We start from the raw sequence: 19,549 nt of genomic DNA, 5'->3' as shown, positions 1-19,549 counted from the left end.
TTATCATACCTGTGAGTGTGTTTGGCCGGAAAAAAAAATGAAAAAAGTTTATCATGCAACTTATTAGATTTTTTTAAAATGAAATCAGATATTGACTATTTTTTCAACTTGAAAAGTTTTGATTTTCAACCAACACTTGAAAAAGAAATTGAGGCCCAAAGAAATCGTGCTAGAATAGCTTCTACACAACCATTATCCCATTGTTCCTTTAACCTCAAAACAAAGAATGCAGGAGCTGGTTTAACAATTATGTCACAAATTATACTTAAATGAAATGAAATGAAACACTGTCACAAGTTCGACATTGAATCTTAATGGGAAGCTACACTTTAAATGTTAGATATACCCCAAAGTCAAGTTCTCACTTGATTCACATACATGTAAGTCTGCCATAGTTCTGGGATTTCCCACCGTTTGAAACTCATGCCGTGCTGGCGGCTACTCGACTGATGATTGAATCCTGTGACGTCAGCAATCTACATTTCCCGACCAATCTTACTGGGCATACCATCATAAAATACGGACATCAAAAGGATATCATTACTTATTAACTAGATGATATGTACATATCTGTTACAGTATATGTATGTAGTAGATACCTTTATCATGACTTAACATCTCTTAATTAACTAAGTCTTTAACTCAACATGAGAGCTAATAGAGTTTAATTCTTTACCGTCTCTAATTTACTCAACTACACATCATGTAAAATGTTTCCCCTAAATGACCCAACACCTTAAAACATCTTCACTACCTCTATACTTTTTCCTGCTTCTTTTCTACATCAGATATTCCGATTCTGATAAGATTGTTTCAGGGCTCGAAATTCTTTCTTTTTTTCAAATAGGTGCACCCAACCAAGAACATTAGGTGCACAGAAAGAATTTTGGGTGCACCACATGAGATAAAGTTGAATGTCAGCAAAACTTCAATCTGTAATTCTATAGCTATTGAAACAAGTAATACATTGAATAGAGTACACCAAAAGTTTATATTGCTTTTCTGATACATTTCAAGAACAATCTGTATACTAGATTGTACAATAGTACCCAGTGCACCCTCAGTCACAAATTAGGTGCACAGCTCCAATTTTGGGTGCACACCGCTATTTCGAGCCCTGATTGTTTTGTATTCTGTAATTGCCATATAATGCTCAGGGGAAAGTATTGAATTTGTCTGGTCTACATTATCAAAAATGGGGAAATAATTATTGTACTGCTGACCCATCATTTGGGTAACTATTGCAGACAATACAAGAATATTTCATGGTCGTCCAAAATGCAACTTAAGTGTCTACAACTGAAAGAATATTAGGAATTGCTAAAATATGTGCTTTGGACTTGGCCATGTGAACCTAACTTTGAGCCTTTTGTCTCCAAGCCCTCGGGAGTGGTGCACTTCTACAAGATACATGTATCACCAGTGACTCCATTATGAATCAAAAACGCACGAAAATTGCAATCAGATTATTATGCAAGAAACCTGAACCTTTTTTAATAGAGCAAGCACCATTTTTTTCAAAATTTGATATTAACCTTAAGCACACTGAAGCAGCCTTTTGGCATCCCATTCCCTATTGGTTACAGAGTTAGGCATCAGGGAGAATGTTAATCTCTGATCTTTTTACTGGTTGGCCAAGAGTTTTACACAAATCCTCATGATTGAATACAGAAAAGGAAGGAGAGTCCATACTGACAGATTTCGATGTTCTTATATTGTCAATCTGAAGCTAGACAACACAGCTACAGAGGATAAATCTGACTTTCAATTTCGAAAAATCTCCTCCATCTCTTAGTGGTGGTGAAACAGCTCACTGACACTGCTATCGAAGTCTTCTCCTCAGCACTTCACTCAACTGCAAGGAACACTTTTCCATCATTTTCCTTTTCCATTTGTAAAAAAGATAATGGGGAGAAAGTAATGAAATATGACATCTGGAGCCTTGTTGGTATCCTGTAGCATGGTTGTCGCTAGATGTCAATTTAGTTTGTTGGTTCTCGAATGAAAAGAATAATGCAGAACTGAAAAAAATCAACATGGGAACCCAAGTCAACTGTACAGTTCTTTGTAATAGTCAAACCTGTACAAGTGTCCACCTGTACATAGGGAACACTTGGTTAATGTCAGCATCTTTTCCTATTGACCCAAGCATCAAGAATCTTGTCTGTCCTTTGGGTGGTCTCCTTGGGCAGTTTTGACTGTACACACAGTTTTGAGGAGTGAATTTTCATTGTTAGTCATCGGCACATAAGTTAATCTCCCAGGCCAGAACTGTTTAGTCATCATGACCTCTAGCTGGATTCATTGTAAAAAAAAAAAAAATCAGAGAACCAAGAAAGTGAATTGATGTGGCCACAACGTATTCTGTGCAGAATTCTGAAATGGGCACGGAATTCTGCAATAGGTACAGATTTTTGCAGGCAGACACAGAATTCTGCACAAATTTCTACGTCTGTAGCTCAGAATTCTTTGGTCAAATGCAGAATTCTGCACAGATTTCTGAGACCAAATGCAGAATTGTGTGGCCAAATTCAGAATTCTGCTCAGAATTCTTAATCTTAAAATGTAAAAAAGAAGGTAAGTATGTCGTTGGCAAGAGAGGCCGTGATTGCATGCCCTTGGATAGTGCATGCGGTCAGCACTGGTAGCGGTGCTGACGGTGTCCTAACTGCCCATGCCTGCTCTTACACTGCTCCAGGGGCTACTATATCGTTTATATCGACGGCAACGTGGAGAACGCAGAGCAGAAGGAGAGAGAGTGGGACGTGAATGTCTTCAACTTTGATGACGTTGGACAGGCGATGCTTTCCTTGTTTACAGTGTCCACCTTTGAAGGGTGGCCTAAGTGAGTACAACCATTGGTGACCTTTTAAGGAGCTCAAAGCAATTTTAGCGCTTTGGAAGTCGGATTTCGAAATTGATTTAGTCCCTTCTATACATAGTAAGTTTAGATAACACTATCCTATTACATATCGACCTTCATGGAGCATAGATGTGATGCCATTGGGTGGTGGGAACTCACTGAAAGTCTGGGCGCTGATATTTTGATGGTCCCAATGTTAAAAGCATGTCTTGTTTCGCCCAAAGTATGAAATCATGATAGAAATGTGCTAATATAAGCAAGTAAATGTTGATATCATATACAGATTGCCATGTCCAGAATATTTCCAGTTTTAACGTTCTGAAATTCTTTGGGCTCCTTTAACACTAGCCGAGTTGTGTGAATATCCAACATGAAGTTGAAGACTAAAAGGTCTTTCAAATGATGTTGTGTGTGCTAAAATTGTCAGAATGGGGAAGGTGGGAAAACCACTGGCCATACAGAACTGTGTTTCCTCTTGACAACATCTATTTATATTTAAAAACCATGACAAAACCTTGAAAAATGACACTCACTGCCAGTGCTGAAAAGCCATCCAATAAAATGCAAGGTACATCTCCTTGGTGCTGAAAGACTGAGTCTTCTGAAGCAGTCATATTGATGAAAGGCACCCAGAGCATTTTATGAGGCTTGAAAACTGGAAATATTCTAGTTGCTGTAATCTTTATGAAATTGACATTTAATGCCACATTTGCGTGCGGATTTCTTATCAAAAGTGCTAAAAAACAGCACAAAAATAAGCTACATGGTGATCTTTTAGTTTCACGCCCCTAGTGTAAATAGACCGATACCATAGCCCCGCCCACCTCCATCACAACGTAGAAATGCAAAATTAAAACATAAAAATGCAAATATTTGACGGACTTGTAGACGTAGTCTCATTGGTCCAACCGCTAATTGTGATGGACAGTCAGGATCAGTCTATCAGGGCTTGGATTTTCTATCAGTTCTCACCACACAACGATATGGTATCTTTGCTCCTTTAATGTTGATATGTAATGGTATAGTGTTATTGAAACTTACTGTGTGTAGGAATGACTAGCAATTTTTTTATTCAAGTTTCAAGCCTCCTAAAATGCTCTGGATGCCTTTAACAGATGAACAACATTAGTATTGGCAGAATGGGGGAGGTGGGAAAAACCACTGCATCTAAAAGAACACAATCCTTTGATTTTTTGATAAACAGACAATGAAACTTGTAAGAAGAACATTGGCGATGAATATTAATAACATCATTACTAAGAGTGCGCTCCATGATTCAATTCTTGTCTCCTGTACTTCGTGCTTCTGGCCAATGTGGTGAATTGGCCGAGCCAAGTCCTAGAGAATGAGGGGTGTAACAAAATGGGTTTTATTTGCAAGTTCTTACCCAAGGCTAACATGAAACAATGTATAGAAAGTATTCAGACAGTACAAGCTAACAATGGTTACAAGTGGAACAAGTGACTATGCTAAGACACAATCTAAGCCTTTAGGGTTTGACTTCTTTTTTGGAAGCAGTGGAAGACGAAATGTCCCACTTTTTCTGCAATGAATGGGTTTTGAGAGGTTAACAGGGTTCTGGTTTTCTTGTCTTTATGTCAGCAAACCCTTGGAAAATTTGGTAAAGTTTTGGTGGCGTCTTCAAATAGCTCTTCTGTTTCCTGATCCTAACATAACAATTTCCTTTCTTCCAGTCTTTTGTATGTGGCCATTGACTCCCGTGCGGAAGATATGGGCCCCATCTACAACTACCGGCCAGCCGTGGCCATCTTCTTCTTTGTGTACATCATCATCATCGCTTTCTTCATGGTCAACATCTTCGTTGGCTTTGTCATCGTGACTTTCCAGAACGAGGGAGAAAAAGAATACGGAGACGAATGCGAATTAGACAAAAACCAGGTAGGAGACTATGAATGAATAAATGAGGAATGTGTGATGAATGAAACTGTCACCAGTGCTAAATCAGGTTTTGCTGGTAGATTGGCTTCTGCATATATTATGAATCTATTTTGCATAACAAGTTGATTGCCTCATAAAGAAAACTGGGCTATAAACAAAAGAGTGTGATTGTCGAATGGTAGACGGCGTCCCCACGCCCGTAAGTACATTGCAAATCCCAAATTTAGCCTATATAGTTTGGGGTCATTTTACTACATAATCGACAAGATTTTATACAATACACAGAACTTTACGATTATGGGCTATGCAGTCATTCATTGTATTTAAAATTGAGTGAATGGTAAATGGCTTGGTGTTTTGAAATTCTATTCAGATAGACGAAATATACAGAAAAATGTATACAAACAATTGGCGTATACTGTACCATCTTTTGTCTCCTTTACCCTCTTCAGCGTCAGTGCATAGAGTTTGCACTGAAAGCCAAGCCACTGCGGCGGTATGTGCCAAAAAACCCCATCCAGTACAAGTTCTGGTACGTGGTGAACTCCCAGACGTTCGAGTACACCATGTTTATACTCATCATGCTCAACACTGTCTCCTTAGCAATGAAGGTGAGTATTTGCTTGAAAATACTGTGAAATGCGGCACATTTGCATGATCGCTAAGCAAGAGATTCTCAACCAGCTGGTACATGTATATTGTATGCTATCAAAAAGACTTTCATATAAAGGTCCATATCTATATAGAACGGTTTGCCTCATAGTATCAATCAGGTCATAAGTCTTAGTTTAGGCAAGAGCTTCTCATGTATATAAATCAGTCAATTGAAGTACGTAATGTAGTTTGTATGTCTTATGTCCATAAAGATTACTAAGTAACTGCTTACAGATCTTGTATGTTTTCTGAATGATACTAATACCTTTAATCTGATTCTGTGCACTGAATATGATGATGTCATATGACACTTCCGTCTGTGTAGGAAGACCTGCATGGTTGTCCTGAGTCTTGTAACAATTGTGTGTACTGTTCATTGAGTGAGTGTGCTGTTTGTGTTGAGCTAACATATTCACCCGTTAACGCTGCCAGTTCCATGGACAACCAACAGAATATAGCGAAGCCATGGACTACTTGAACTATTTCTTCACCACTGTGTTTACTATTGAATGTATATTGAAAATTCTGGCATATAAACCCAAGGTGAGTCACGGTTAAAAAGTCAACACACGTACCGGCTGATCTATGGACATATCTGACCCTTTTACAGCCTCTCAAAAGAATGACAACTGAGCCGAAAATCTGGTCACACAGATTGGTCTAAAACTTAGGCCTTCTAAAGGAGCCATTTGACACTTTTTGTTTATTGGCTATGTGCGTCGATGAAGATTAGACATCCAGGTAATAAGATACGCCAAAAAGCAATTACTCAAACAACTGGATATGATTTTGGAAACGGTCAGACGTTTCAAGTAGCATCCACTACTTTTCGTCAGTGACTGTGAGCAAGATCAGTTGAACAGCAGGTTTATAACCACGAACTATGGTTCTATAACCACGAACTATGGAACTATGGAACTAGTTCGTGGTTATAAACCTGCTGTTCAACTGATCTTGCTCACAGTCACTGACGAAAAGTAGTGGATGCTACTTGAAACGTCTGACCGTTTCCAAAATCATATCCAGTTGTTTGAGTAATTGCTTTTTGGCGTATTGGCTATGTGGTTTGGTACCAGGGAAAAGGTTTCAACTTTTGGACTCTGACAATGGACAGATTTAACCATAGGTCAGCCCCGCGTAGTAACAAAGGCATGTCACAGATTTAACATTTTGCATTCAATTTCTTTTCCAATCTTTTCTTTGTCGTCTATAGCATTATGGCCAGTCAGAAACCTACGAGTATGCATTGGATTTCATGAACTTGATTTTTACGGCATTGTTCACCCTTGAAGCCATGTTGAAGTTGATGGGATTTGGACCGAAGGTGGGTGGAAGCGGTCACGCCTTGTTTCTTTTGGTTTGATTCAGTTATTGAGTTTGTAAGTTTAAATGTTATTTTAGTACTGATGCTTGATATTTTCAATACTTGAACTTTGTAATTTTATTTCATGTTGCATACTGTGTCATTTTCTTTTAGCTTTGCAGAAAGAGAACATTATTTGCAACTCCTTGATATCATTTTGTGATTACTTGTTTATTGTTACATTCTTATGTTTTCCTTTATGAAGTAAAAGACATATTTTTTTAAGTGCCATTAGTTTTCTGTTGAAATTTTTGAATAGTATTTGTTTCTTTCAGTATTATTTCAAAGATGCGTGGAATACGTTCGATTTCCTCATCGTTGTCGGAAGTCTTGTTGATATCATTGTGTCCTATATGAACGTAAGTATCCCCAACCCAACCACCCACCTTCAGCACCTCTTGTGTGAAGGTACACCATCTTCTACAGTGTTCTATTCCCCTGTCCAATCTCAGGACTTTAGCAACATTTCAAAAGCATCTTCTATTCTGTCCAACACAGGAAATCTCAAAAAGATTTCTAAAGCATGTTCGATTGAGTCCTAAGAAGCACTACTTCAACAATCTTTCGATGCCTTCCCCTCTTTTATCAGACCTATGAATGCTAGTATGGATTGAACATAAGCCAAAGTCTCTTCCCAGATGGAAGTTAACACTGTCTCAGATGGTTACCCAGCAAAATGCTTGCCATGTGTGTGCCAATGTACTTACCGTGCTACTGTATCTATCCACCAATGCCTTCTGGGAACGACAGAACTATTTTCTCGATGCGTGGAACTCGTTTGACTTCATCATTGTTTTGGGCAGCATAGTTGATATCTTGGTGTCAGCTCTAAGTAAGGTAGATACTTGTTATTTATGTATTTATTCAAACCATAAACTTGCATGTGCAGGGAATTATGTTCCGTTTGTTACAGTGGGTTGTATTTTAAATATTAAACAATTACAAGTTACAGGAATATTCATCAATCAGTGACTTGAAAAGGTAACGAGATACGCACCTCCAAATTTTCGATGTCGACTTTACATCTTGATCATGGAGTATCCTAGTCTCAAGACTTAGGACAAGACTTGTGTTTTCGCGAGACTAGGATACTCTGTGATCAAGATGTAAAGTAGACATCAGAAATTTGGAGGTGCGTATCTCGTTACCTTTTCAAGTCACTGATGAATATTCTCGTAACTTGTATCGTACGTGACTGAAGGAATATCTTCAACGATAAACAATTACAAAGCAAATCATTTACATTTGGACCAAACAGGGCAGATTTGTGCTAGTAAGACGTTTGGTGATCTAGCAATGATACATCTACTCATTACCGATTCATGTCATATTCAGATGGACTCTACTTAGTGCTTGAACAAATCATGTGTACTTTCCAGAAATTGTGTCAATGCGATTCGATAAGATTATAAATGGCAGATGGTTCAGACAACATCTGCTGTCTTTTTTCAGACAGAACATCTGACCATTTAAAACCAATTGCTCGAGTAACTTTTGCCTTGAGTATCTCATTACCAGGATGTCTAACCATCATAGACGTACAGCTAGAGAGATTCATTTTACAATGCATGCCTTAACAGAGCTCAAAATAATTGACATATTGTACAGTTAGATTGATGAAAATATCCTAATATGATTTTTCCAATGTCTTTCTTTCTCATGGAAGAGTTTTAATCCTCCCCCTCTCTCGTTGTTCCCCCAGCCTGGAGCCGAGGTGCCCAGCATCAATTTCTTCCGACTCTTCCGAGTCATGAGGTTGATCAAACTGCTGAGCCGAGGCGAGGGGATCCGCACCCTGCTTTGGACCTTCATCAAGTCCTTCCAGGTAGGAAATCAACACTGAGGAAAGGAAAGTGATCTCGATTCAAAGAATAAATCAAAGAATAAATGTATGCAAGACACAGTAACGTATGTATCGAATTACACAATGTCATGCCTTTGTTTGATGCAGACTTTGCCCTTTTTCCTGTCACTCGATATCATGTACCAGTATGTATGTCTCTAGAAATAGAACCAATATCATATTCATAACCTTTTGTTTATTTAGAACTTGAGAATATTCTTGATGCTTTCGTATGTGAACATCATTCTCTTCATTGACAAAGAGCTGCCGGACGAGCGCTCGAAACGTCTGGTTTTCATTGTATTTTTGCAATGGTAAATATTAAATTATATTACTCTATTGCTGACCTGGATGACTAATATTCACAAACATGTCTCTAGAAATAGATTCATATGTTCATAACAAAGTTGAACGTTCTCCATTGTCTTTTTCTCCAGGCCTTGCCATATGTTGCCTTACTCATCCTTATGCTGTTCTTCATTTACGCCGTGGTTGGTATGCAGGTAAGTCAGCGCACACACATATTGGAAGAAATCAGAAATTCTTTTCAGAATTCTTGGGTCTCGTCTTGGACATGTTGCTTCTTTTCATCGGTTTTGATTAAGTTTATAAATATGTCAAACCAATAGCCATCTTGAATCTTTAAAAGTTATGACTAAAAATTTTCAAAGGAATCTGTAGTTGTTTTGTGATAATTGTAACTGAGTTGCTATGAAATTTCCTTGTGTCCCTTTTTTTAGACAGAATCATACATTTTGTCGTGTTTTTTTCCATTTTTGTGATCCATCGAATAGTAATGCACATGTATATTACAGTGGTTAACAAATATTATATAGATTATTACATCATAACAGTGATAGTCCTATTGATCTGTATATCAGCACTACATACAAAGTCAAATAGTTTTCATTGCACATCTTAACTGTTTGACCTTACCTTTTTATAAACATTGAATGCTAGTAACAGTATCGTACTCGAACTTGTAACAATTAACTGGGTTGAAGTTTATGATGCATCTTCTTTAATTGGACCTGTAGTCACCTTTTTAACATTTCTATCACAAGTTCCGTTTGCATTATCCAGCCTTCTGTTCTCCTTGCATTTTTCCTGGTTTCAATTTTCCACTATCGTAGTCGGGTTTTCTGAAGAAAAATCCGTATAGAGACTATTCTGTGGTTGCGGTGTGTAGTCTCCTCTTTTTCTCGTTCATCTCATCTTTAGTGCTGCGTACCTAAATCCTGGACCTGAACTGGGCTTGTAAAAACGTTTATGTTCAACGTTTTTAAAAAACTAATCTAGAAACAAGTCCAAACTTGCAAAAAGAATCTTTCCCTTATAAGTGACTTGTAAGTCCGGATCTGAACCTGAAACTTTGGACCTGAATCCAAACCTGAACATGCATTTAGGTGCACAGCACTAGTCTTGGCTTGGAAATTCTTACACATCCAGACTAACAAGATTAAAAACCTTCATCTCAGCAAACCTTCTTAAACAAGTTCTAAGGCCTAGGAAAAAATTGTGTTTCTGGTTACGGTACTAAAGAAATTAGAGTCGGCCAAAGTGTATATAAAATACATTGTACAAGCACAAAGAAGTTTGAATTTGGATCTCTGGTATCTGCTTTCAATGGTTAGTTCCAAAAAATGTATTGTTTGTGTAGGTGAATATCCAGACAAATGAAACTTTGTCTGGATATTGAGCATATGGCAGACAATCAATGTGAATTACAAATTTACAATGCAAGTTCACAAGTCACAATTTGACCAATGCTTCCTCATTCACTGTAATAAGATACGACTTGATGTACAAATTCTTAAAAACGTGACACATGTACGTCCAAGAAAAAACATTCTTACCTACTGTGGAGATGAAGGTGCTTGAACTAACTGTCGAGACATACCGTAGTGTGGTTCTTCCTGTTGATCTAGCTGTACTACTCTCACCTCGACCGATCAATCGCATTGAAACTCAGATTCGAATCAGCCATGACCCGACAAATCGCTTTCTAAGTTCCGTTAATGACTAAATCTGACAAAACAAACTCGCCAGTGAGATGGTAAAAGGTGTCAGCTTTCAAATGATGTTTTCAGACAATTTAGGCACTTTGAAAGTGATTGAACGTGCCTGCGATTTAACGTTTAGAAAAAATAGTTTCTACTACTTTTCTTTAAACATTAAAATCGCGGGTAAGTTCAATCACTTCCAAAGTGCCAAAAGTGAAAACGTCATTTCAAAGCTGACACCTTCCACCATCTCACTGGCGAGTTTGTTTTGTCAGATTCAGTCGTTAACGCAACTTAGAAAGCGATTTGTCTGGTCATGACTGATTCGAATGTGAGTTTCAATGAGATCAATTGGTCGGGTGTGCTCTGTATATCTCTGTCCTCCCTCCGTCACTCCTGTGACCCTGTCCTTCTAATGCCAGTCTTCAACTACTTTACATCTGTTGGTCACTGTCTGATACTAACAACTGTATACCCCGGTTTCATGGACAAAAGTAATTTGAGCATCTGATAAAAGGGTCTTGGCAGATTAATATAGTCACCCATTTTCATAACAACTACATTAAATGAACTTTATGAAACAGTGTCTTTCCAGAAAATATTGAAGTCTAATAATGGACATGGAAATAAATATTCTATAGTTTGTCACACTAATATAATGGTGTATTAATGAACATCTCAAAACATTTTTTTACAACAAACCTGAATACCTACCCTGACATGACTTATACATGTAATTACAGTACAACTCGAAAAAGGCCTCCTATATTTCAAACACTTCCCATAACAAAACATGTCAAACACATCCATATCCAAGAATGAAGGATAAGTTCAGCTGAAAAATCTTTGGGGTATACTTGGTTGTATACTTATTTCTTATGACTTTCTTGCACCAAAGACAAGATCAAGAGTCTATTTCTTTGTTTATGTTGTTCTGTATGTTACTCTGTACAGGGTACGCCTTTAAAGCAGTGTGTTAAGCACTGAGCGTGCCTACCCTGTATAAAGAAAACAGAAATAAATAAATAGATAGATAAAAGATGTTTTTCATAGATATACAATGTAGGGTTTCTGTTGCATCAGATCTTTTGGCTCATCATTTTATCCTACATTATTTGATAATACCAATGCTATGATTCGTTGTAATGTAAGTGCAGAATAATTGGTGGGAACTTCGTTTTAGTGCTGTACCAAATTTGTATTGCTTATGAATGTGCCCTGTTCCCATGTGTCCCTTTGTTGATACTGACCATGTGAACCTGTTCAAGAAGCTTAAATAACAATTGTCGACGAATATGGCATCAAATATTCTGAATACAATAGTGAATGGACGGATCACAAGGGATATTTGCTTGATTTTTCACTGGGAAAACTAAGAAAAGAGACATTATTATTATGTACACTGTCGACAAATTGTTTTCTAACCAATTACTAAAATCTACTTTCCGGATAAAGATCAGTGAACCAGTTGCCATATCTTAAAATATCTATCGACGAAAAGAATTACAATTATTTGGGCATTTTTTAAACAATACCTGTTCTGGACAATGAATTAATTTTGGGTTGTCATGGCAACATAAGAAATCAAATGTATATTTTTCGACAAAATCAAGCAAAATGCATCAATTGTGATGTAACCCTTTTACTATTGTCGTCAGAATTCTATGCTTATTTTTCAGGAAGGGTAAAAAATTGTGTTGTGGCTGTTGGGAAAAATATTGTCGTACAGTAGTGTTCTGAGGCCTTTGATGGAAACTTGACATACAGTTAACCTATAGCACACTGAAGTAAACATTTGGCCCCCAATTCCTTATTGGTTAAAGAGTTTGGCAGCAGGGAGAAGGTTAAAAGAATTTAACCTTGTTTAGATCTACCTAATCAACTCTATACTATAGTGACCAAGAGAGATCATCAAATCCTGTGCACTTTATTTGATGATGTCATCATCAGATACTTTTTATTTCTGTACTGTCAATCTTTGACATCCATTAAAACTAGAGGCCAGAATATCACCAGGATTCAAACAACAGAAACTTTACAGAAAAAAAAATCAAATGTAGGAGACGTCAAACTTGCTACATGTAGTACGTATATCAAAGGCTTCAGAGGACCACATGGTATTTCAATAGAATTAAATGTAGGTGACGTCAAACTTGCTAGTACGTATATCAAAGGCTTCAGAGGACCACATGGTATTTCAATAGAATTAAATGTAGGTGACGTCAAACTTGCTAGTACGTATATCAAAGGCTTCAGAAGACCACACGGTATGCCAATAGATCTTTTCCCTCCGGACCACTGGCAATTTTTCCTCCTTTCCGGTTGTGTCTTGTGTTGCATGATGATTCTCGAGCCTAACCTGTGTCTGTCTGTGCCCCTTTGTGTCTGTCAGATGTTTGGGAAGATAGAGTTGAACGACGACACAGCCATCCACAGGAACAACAACTTCCAGACCTTCCCCCAGGCAGTGCTCCTCCTATTCAGGTAGTAACGTGCACACAGAGAGAGAGCGCTAGTCTTGAGATCAAACCAGCTGTTTTCATGCCCTCTCACTTCTCAGATGTTCGGGGCGATAGGCTTGCACGATAACGGAGCGATCCACCGGAACAACAACTTCCAGAGTTTTCCCCAAGCCGTGCTGGTCCTCTTCAGGTCAGACAGGGGGCACCTGGTTTCCCGTGCCCGCCCCACTCCAACTCTATTCGTCTATTTAATCGTTCGACTGACATGCAGCCACGGCGCCCAACTAGCCATCGGCTAGCCTTAGAATTAGTGGGAACCGATAAGTTTATGGCCAGTGGCTAGATAATAGGGGGAATCCCAACTTTTTTAGATAAGTGGGTTTCCATTGCCCACCTCACTCGAACTCTATTCATCTATCTATTCGTTCAACTGACATGACAAAAAAAGCTGGAAGGAAACTTGTTTTGCTGTATTATACTATAAAGCATTAGGGCCACCCAACCAAACTGAGACCATTATAAAAGTAATGGCCTGGTGACATCAACCGAAAAGCATGATAGGAGTCCGACTTTGGCCTCAGATTGTTTTGATAACTTTAAAAGCGCTGCAAAAGTAAGGCACAAATTTTTAAGATCAAGACAAAATTGTCAGAGAATAAGTTATCAGGTAAGATGACCTCAGAGTAGTAAATAGATTTCTGTATGGGGAATACTTTTTTTTAATATTTTCAAGGGTCTGAATTTTTTTCACTTCAAGACGAAAGTTGTTTTTATGAGTAACTGTTATTACCTGTGGGAAAAATGGAAACCAGGTGCATAAGACTTGCACCGAGTGCTTTGCCCCAGCAAAGAGAAACAACCTCCGCAACTGGAATATTGCAGTTTTGCTGAAATTGTGTGTGTGGATATACATGTAGATAGACCTCAAGTAGTATCAAAGTTGTGACTATGACTGTAGTCCTGTAGAGTGTCAAGATAATGCCATGGTCTCCTAATGTTACCTCCCAGATTTTTCAATATGTGCTTTTTGTAACTACTATGTGTGCAAGTACCAAGTGGGGCAACCCTGGAGTTGTAATGTAAGTACTTTGTACAGTTTCCCTATAAAGTATGTACATGTAGTCGCTCTAAGCTCTATAAGTATGTACTATCAATTGTAGTTGCCCTAGACTAAGCCCCTTTTTCTGATGAGGCACACTTTTTTTTCTGCACAGATGTATATAGTTTGAAATAATGCACCAGGCTAAGAGTGACTTACCAGTTACCACCCAATGATTGGATGGTCCTCTGCTTTCCTACGAGATCCCACGCTAACTTTTTTCTGCCCTTTAACCTCTGACCTCCGCAGGTCGGCCACTGGGGAGGCATGGCAAGAGATCATGATGTCCTGCACCGTTGGGTCGGGGGCCATGTGTGATGAAAACTCCGACACCCCGAACACGCAGTGCGGAAGCAACGTCGCCTATCCTTACTTCCTTTCTTTCTACATGCTGTGTGCTTTCCTGGTAAGATGCCCCACCAAGTTTTTTTTTTTCTATGCATAGCCCCAGTCCTCAGCTTAGCAGCTGGGCTGTCAGTTATTACTTGACAGGACAATGTCGTACAGCACTGAGGGGGGCGTTATTGGGTCGGCCGACTATTACCCGACGGGGCTGAATCGGAAGGGTCTGGAGGCTGCCATTTTGGCGCCAAGGTGACCTCAATACGACAATTGCCCCAGGTGCGGCCATTGAACTGTATGATTGTGCACGTGAACCAATGACACCGGAAAGAACCCCTAATCTTTTCGATAAGTGTGGTGGGTTCTTTAACGTGCTCGAGGTGTGACTGTTCTCAAACACGGGACCTCCATTTAACGTCCTATCTGAGGGACATCCCTAACCGAGGCTAGGTACTCATTTACACCTGAGTGAAGTTAGGAAAGTTGTGTAAAGTGCCTTTCCCAGGGGCAGAACATCGGGGCATATCGGTGGTTTCGAACCCGCGACCTCTCGGTTGTGGGCGAAACACGCTACCGATTGCGCCACACGATGCCACTGGCATGTTGATATGAGAATGATTCATTACCTTTGCCAAGAAGGTTATGTATTTTGGTAGCATTTGTATGTATGTATGTGTGTATGTATGTTTCAACTTCAAGATACAATGATAACCAATCGCCCTCCCACAACTGTGTAATGTTACATATATATGTCACCCTGGCATTATTGAATCTTCAAGATAAGAATATGGAATAGTTTCCTTCTTCATACGAATAAATAGATTAATTTATTTGGGATTATCATATCTATTTTGTCAATGCATTGTCTCAAGTCCTAATTCAGATGTACTTCACATACCATTCAAGTAAGGAGGTTGAATACATGCCTTGGTTTAAGCTTATGAGCTGCTTGGGTCTGGCAATTCAGTGGATTCCAACTAGCTATCCATTCCTTCATTTAGTAAACTCCCGACCCGAACGTTACCTTCTGTTGCAGATTATCAACCTTTTCGTTGCTGTGATCATGGACAACTTTGACTACCTGACCAGGGACTGGTCCATCCTGGGCCCCCACCATCTGGACGAGTTTGTCCGGGTCTGGTCGGAGTACGACCCAGAAGCTAAGTGAGTTTGTTTGCTTGTTTTTATCTCCACGAAAAAATAGTTTTTCAAGTCATGATCAATGTGTGCCAACATTTCCTCCTTCTTTCTTTCTTTCCCCCAGGGGCCGTATAAAGCATAGCTTGTTGCTTTGTCAAGTCATGGTTAATGTGTACCAACATGTCCTTTTTCTTTCTTTCCCCCAGGGGCCGTATAAAGCATCTGGACGTGGTGACCCTCCTGAGACGCATCTCCCCACCACTGGGTTTTGGCAAGCTGTGTCCACACCGTGTGGCTTGCAAGGTCAGTACCGCCCTGGGTACCAGTGGTGCTAATGCCTCCACACCTGCACCTACAATATACCACTGTTTGTTTGTGTGTGTGCTTCAATGTGTTGTGGTGGCTTGGTTTGTACACAAATGTCAGGTGCAAGTAGCCACTCCAAAGCTGTAGAATATCAAAAGAAAAAGAAAAGAAGAAGATTCCAGTTACATTTAGGACAAGGAAATATATTTTTTGTATGCTTCTATCTCTGTTGTGCATTTTATTTTTCTTTCTGATAACATTTAGATGTTTATGGTGCTCACAAACCAAGTGCACGATTCAATATTTTTTTCAAGCAAGGAAATTAAATTTCTGCAGTGTTTTTGCAATAATGACAATTTTTGTGTGTGAACCTTGCCACTGCTTTATTGTTCTAGAGGCTTAACAGGATATCTAAGACTAACACATTTGTGCTGCTCAATATTCTGTTACATCCTCTCGTCTTTCAACTATTAAGTTTTTGTCTTTCAGTTTTAAGACATAAACAGTCGTTAGCATTTAATATTGACGCCATGTTATGTCATTTGATGATTATTTTTCTGCTGGCAAAAAAACGTGAACCGCAGTGCAGCTAACAAACTGTTGCAACCAAAGCATCGTGTTGTTCTGTCTGTGAGATTATTAGTAAATAGGCTCTAACGAGTAACGACCCCACGTTGTGTGCTCTCTCTCCCCCACACTTGCCCCTGTCCTGTGAGCAGTGAGGCCCTGTGTGCACTTCTGGGCACTAGTACCCAGGGGAGGTCTGAACTTGTACTGCATGTGGCTTTAGGAGCCCGTATAGCGGAAGCAAATAAGCTATAAGGGCTGCCATAGCATGATAAATTCAAAATGTGTTTTAACAATAGCTGGAACAACTGCTTGTAAAGATTATATTTTGTGGTTTTGCATGACAAAGGCTGATTTAAAGTTTTAGTATTAGGGAAAGGCTGCATGGTTTAGACCAGTTTTGTTGTTTCCTCACATTCTACGTTAAGTTTTACAAGTGGAAATTTGAGATGATATTTTTCTTGAATATTCAACTTTTTACCACTTAATACAATGTAGTTCACGCACAGCAACTATGCTTTACTTGAAGTTTTTAGCCTCAAAGATTTTACAAAAACAACAACGTTTTACAACCACATAAGTTGCATGAAAGTTTAACAAATGAGGAACATGGATGGTTCTGGGACAGTATGCCAGCTCATGTGGATTCAGGGAGAGACAACAACCACACGTTACTCCAGGAGAGAACCTCCATCAAGTTTGGAGCCAACATTTACTGCTATATTGTCTATCTTTTATCATAACTATGCTGTTTTGTTTCTGTTCAGTACTCTACATTACAGTTATAACTTCCAGAAAAACAAAACCGCAAGACACTATCGTGATGTTCTGTTCCTTGTATGCTAGAGTGTAGATCTCATTGCACAACTGTCTCAAAAGCTCACCCACAGTCGAGGGGCATTGCTGGGCATTGCTGTCAAGCCAAACAGGAAATAGCTTCATCTGCCCTAAAATGAAAACCAAGAGGCCGAGTGCATTGCAGAAGTTTGACTTATACTGACACTTTAGCTAGAGATATTAGAATAGAATATGAGAACTTAGAAAAAGCAATGCAAGTCAGGGCTTATGTGGAGTGAAATATGTACTAGCTTGGTCCCGGCTGATACATGTCGATGATGATGATGAACACTGTTTTTACTCCTGGTGTAAGGGTTAAGATTCGGAAAGGACACTTGTACATGTAACAGTGTTTGTGCCCCTGGTGTAAGGAGGGTCGAGACAAGCCCTAAACATTTGCACATGTAACAGTGTTGGACCCCTGGGTTGAGATACGCCCTAAACAGTTGTACATGTAACAGTGCTTGTGCCCCTTGGGTTGAAACATGCCCTGAACAGTTGTACATGTAACAGTGTTGTACCCCTGGGTTGAAACATGCCCTGAACAGTTGTACATGTAACAGTGTTGAACCCCTGGGTTGAAACATGCCCTGAACAGTTGTACATGTAACAGTGTTGAACCCCTGGGATGAAACATGCCCTGAACAGTTGTACACGTAACAGTGTTTGTGCCCCTGCAGCGTCTGGTTTCCATGAACATGCCGCTGAACAGCGACGGCACCGTCATGTTCAATGCAACTTTGTTTGCCCTGGTAAGAACAGGGCTGAAGATCAAGACTGAAGGTGAGGGCTGGGGTTCAGGTGACGTGAAGAGATGGGTTTCTATGTTGTGAAAAGAGTTTGAAGACTGATTAAAAAGACTCTTTGTACACAACCAAGTGATTTGTTCAACCGACTTTTCAATGACCATCTGTTAACTCCTCCGGGCAGTTGTGACTGGTTCATATTGCAATGCAGCACTGCGCATCCATAAGCAGTGACCCCTGTGCTGAAGTTCAATGTGAACCAGTCGGAATTGCCCTGAGGAAGGTGACAGATGGTCACCGAAACGTTGGTTGAATAAATCACTTGGTTTTGTACGAAGAGTCTTTTTTATTCAGTGACTTACCGACCTGTGAAGGCTGCAGATAAAGATGCAACATCTGTAAAAAGTTGCTGCATATGACAAGGCAACTACTGTCGTGAACAGCTTCCGTATTGGGTCCTGTCTTCCATGGTGCTGAAAAGCTATCCAGTCAGACAACTTTCAAATGAAATCTATATTTATATATTTTTTATGTATCCAGATTATTTGAAATAATCTGAATGTAGACATATGAAGATGTATTCAATTTGAAAGGCTTCAGTGTTGCCTGTATGGATAGCTGTTCAGCACCTTATAAGATAGGATCGACCGAAATAAAGCTTCTGAACTTTTTTTGCTAAATTTAGCTTATGTGCCAATTTTTGCTTATATTTTAAGTTATGATTATGTTGGGATAATATGAAGCTTTAATCCAACACAAAAATGGACTCGGTTCCCGGCGTTCAATGCAGTGGATCAAATATCTGATGAAGGTTGGAGGTCCAACCGAAAATTCATGGTGAGTCAATTTTTGTGTTGGATTAAAGCTTCAAATTATCCCAATATGTGCTCTACCAACACAAATGAACTTTCATGCGGATATTATGATCATTATGTTATTATGTTTTCTGGGACCTCTTGGAAATAAACAAATTGTTGTAGAAAGAAGGGGAAGACTTTGAAAAAGTGATTTCGGTCAGAAACCAAGAGAGTATTCCATGCTGAAAGAGTGCAGGCCATGGTATTTGAAGTCCACTGGAAGAGGGTTTATTTTGTGTGTGAGCTGAGGGTAACCCAGCTACAGCATGTAAAGTGTGCAGGCCGCTATACTCACCACTGTTACACACCTCCACCAGGCAACATTGACCAGGCAAACGAGGAGCTCAGGGCAATCATTAAGAAAATCTGGAAGAGGACAAACCCCAAAGTCCTGGACCAGGTCTGCCCGCCCGCCGGTGGTAGGTTCTTGTTTGTTTATTTTTTTTACTCTTAAAAAATAATTCATAACATTAGACATAAATGAGATATAACATTACAAGGGAGACAGAAAGCTTATGCTTGTGTATCCTGTGCTTATGCTACTTGTTGCGTTTTAGGTCCCTGTCAC

General features: G+C 39.3%; 1 protein-coding gene across 7 annotated transcripts in view; it reads left to right on the top strand.

The window, feature by feature from the left end:
- Positions 1–19,549, top strand: part of LOC136434461 (voltage-dependent L-type calcium channel subunit alpha-1D-like) — a 151,366-nt gene that overhangs the window by 112,908 nt on the left and 18,909 nt on the right. For all 7 annotated transcript variants that reach the window (XM_066427269.1, XM_066427262.1, XM_066427268.1 and 4 more), the window contains exons 30-42: positions 2,699–2,845; positions 4,558–4,762; positions 5,215–5,373; positions 5,849–5,959; positions 7,530–7,616; positions 8,482–8,604; positions 9,060–9,125; positions 13,018–13,109; positions 14,436–14,592; positions 15,565–15,692; positions 15,875–15,971; positions 18,059–18,161; positions 19,299–19,400. In XM_066427269.1, coding sequence (XP_066283366.1) covers positions 2,699–2,845; positions 4,558–4,762; positions 5,215–5,373; positions 5,849–5,959; positions 7,530–7,616; positions 8,482–8,604; positions 9,060–9,125; positions 13,018–13,109; positions 14,436–14,592; positions 15,565–15,692; positions 15,875–15,971; positions 18,059–18,161; positions 19,299–19,400 — 1,577 coding nt within the window. The remainder of the gene's footprint in view (positions 1–2,698; positions 2,846–4,557; positions 4,763–5,214; positions 5,374–5,848; positions 5,960–7,529; positions 7,617–8,481; positions 8,605–9,059; positions 9,126–13,017; positions 13,110–14,435; positions 14,593–15,564; positions 15,693–15,874; positions 15,972–18,058; positions 18,162–19,298; positions 19,401–19,549) is intronic.

This window comes from Branchiostoma lanceolatum, chromosome 5, assembly GCF_035083965.1.
Source record: "Branchiostoma lanceolatum isolate klBraLanc5 chromosome 5, klBraLanc5.hap2, whole genome shotgun sequence".
Classification (NCBI taxonomy): domain Eukaryota; kingdom Metazoa; phylum Chordata; class Leptocardii; order Amphioxiformes; family Branchiostomatidae; genus Branchiostoma; species Branchiostoma lanceolatum.
This window is presented reverse-complemented; position numbering and strand designations above follow the sequence as displayed.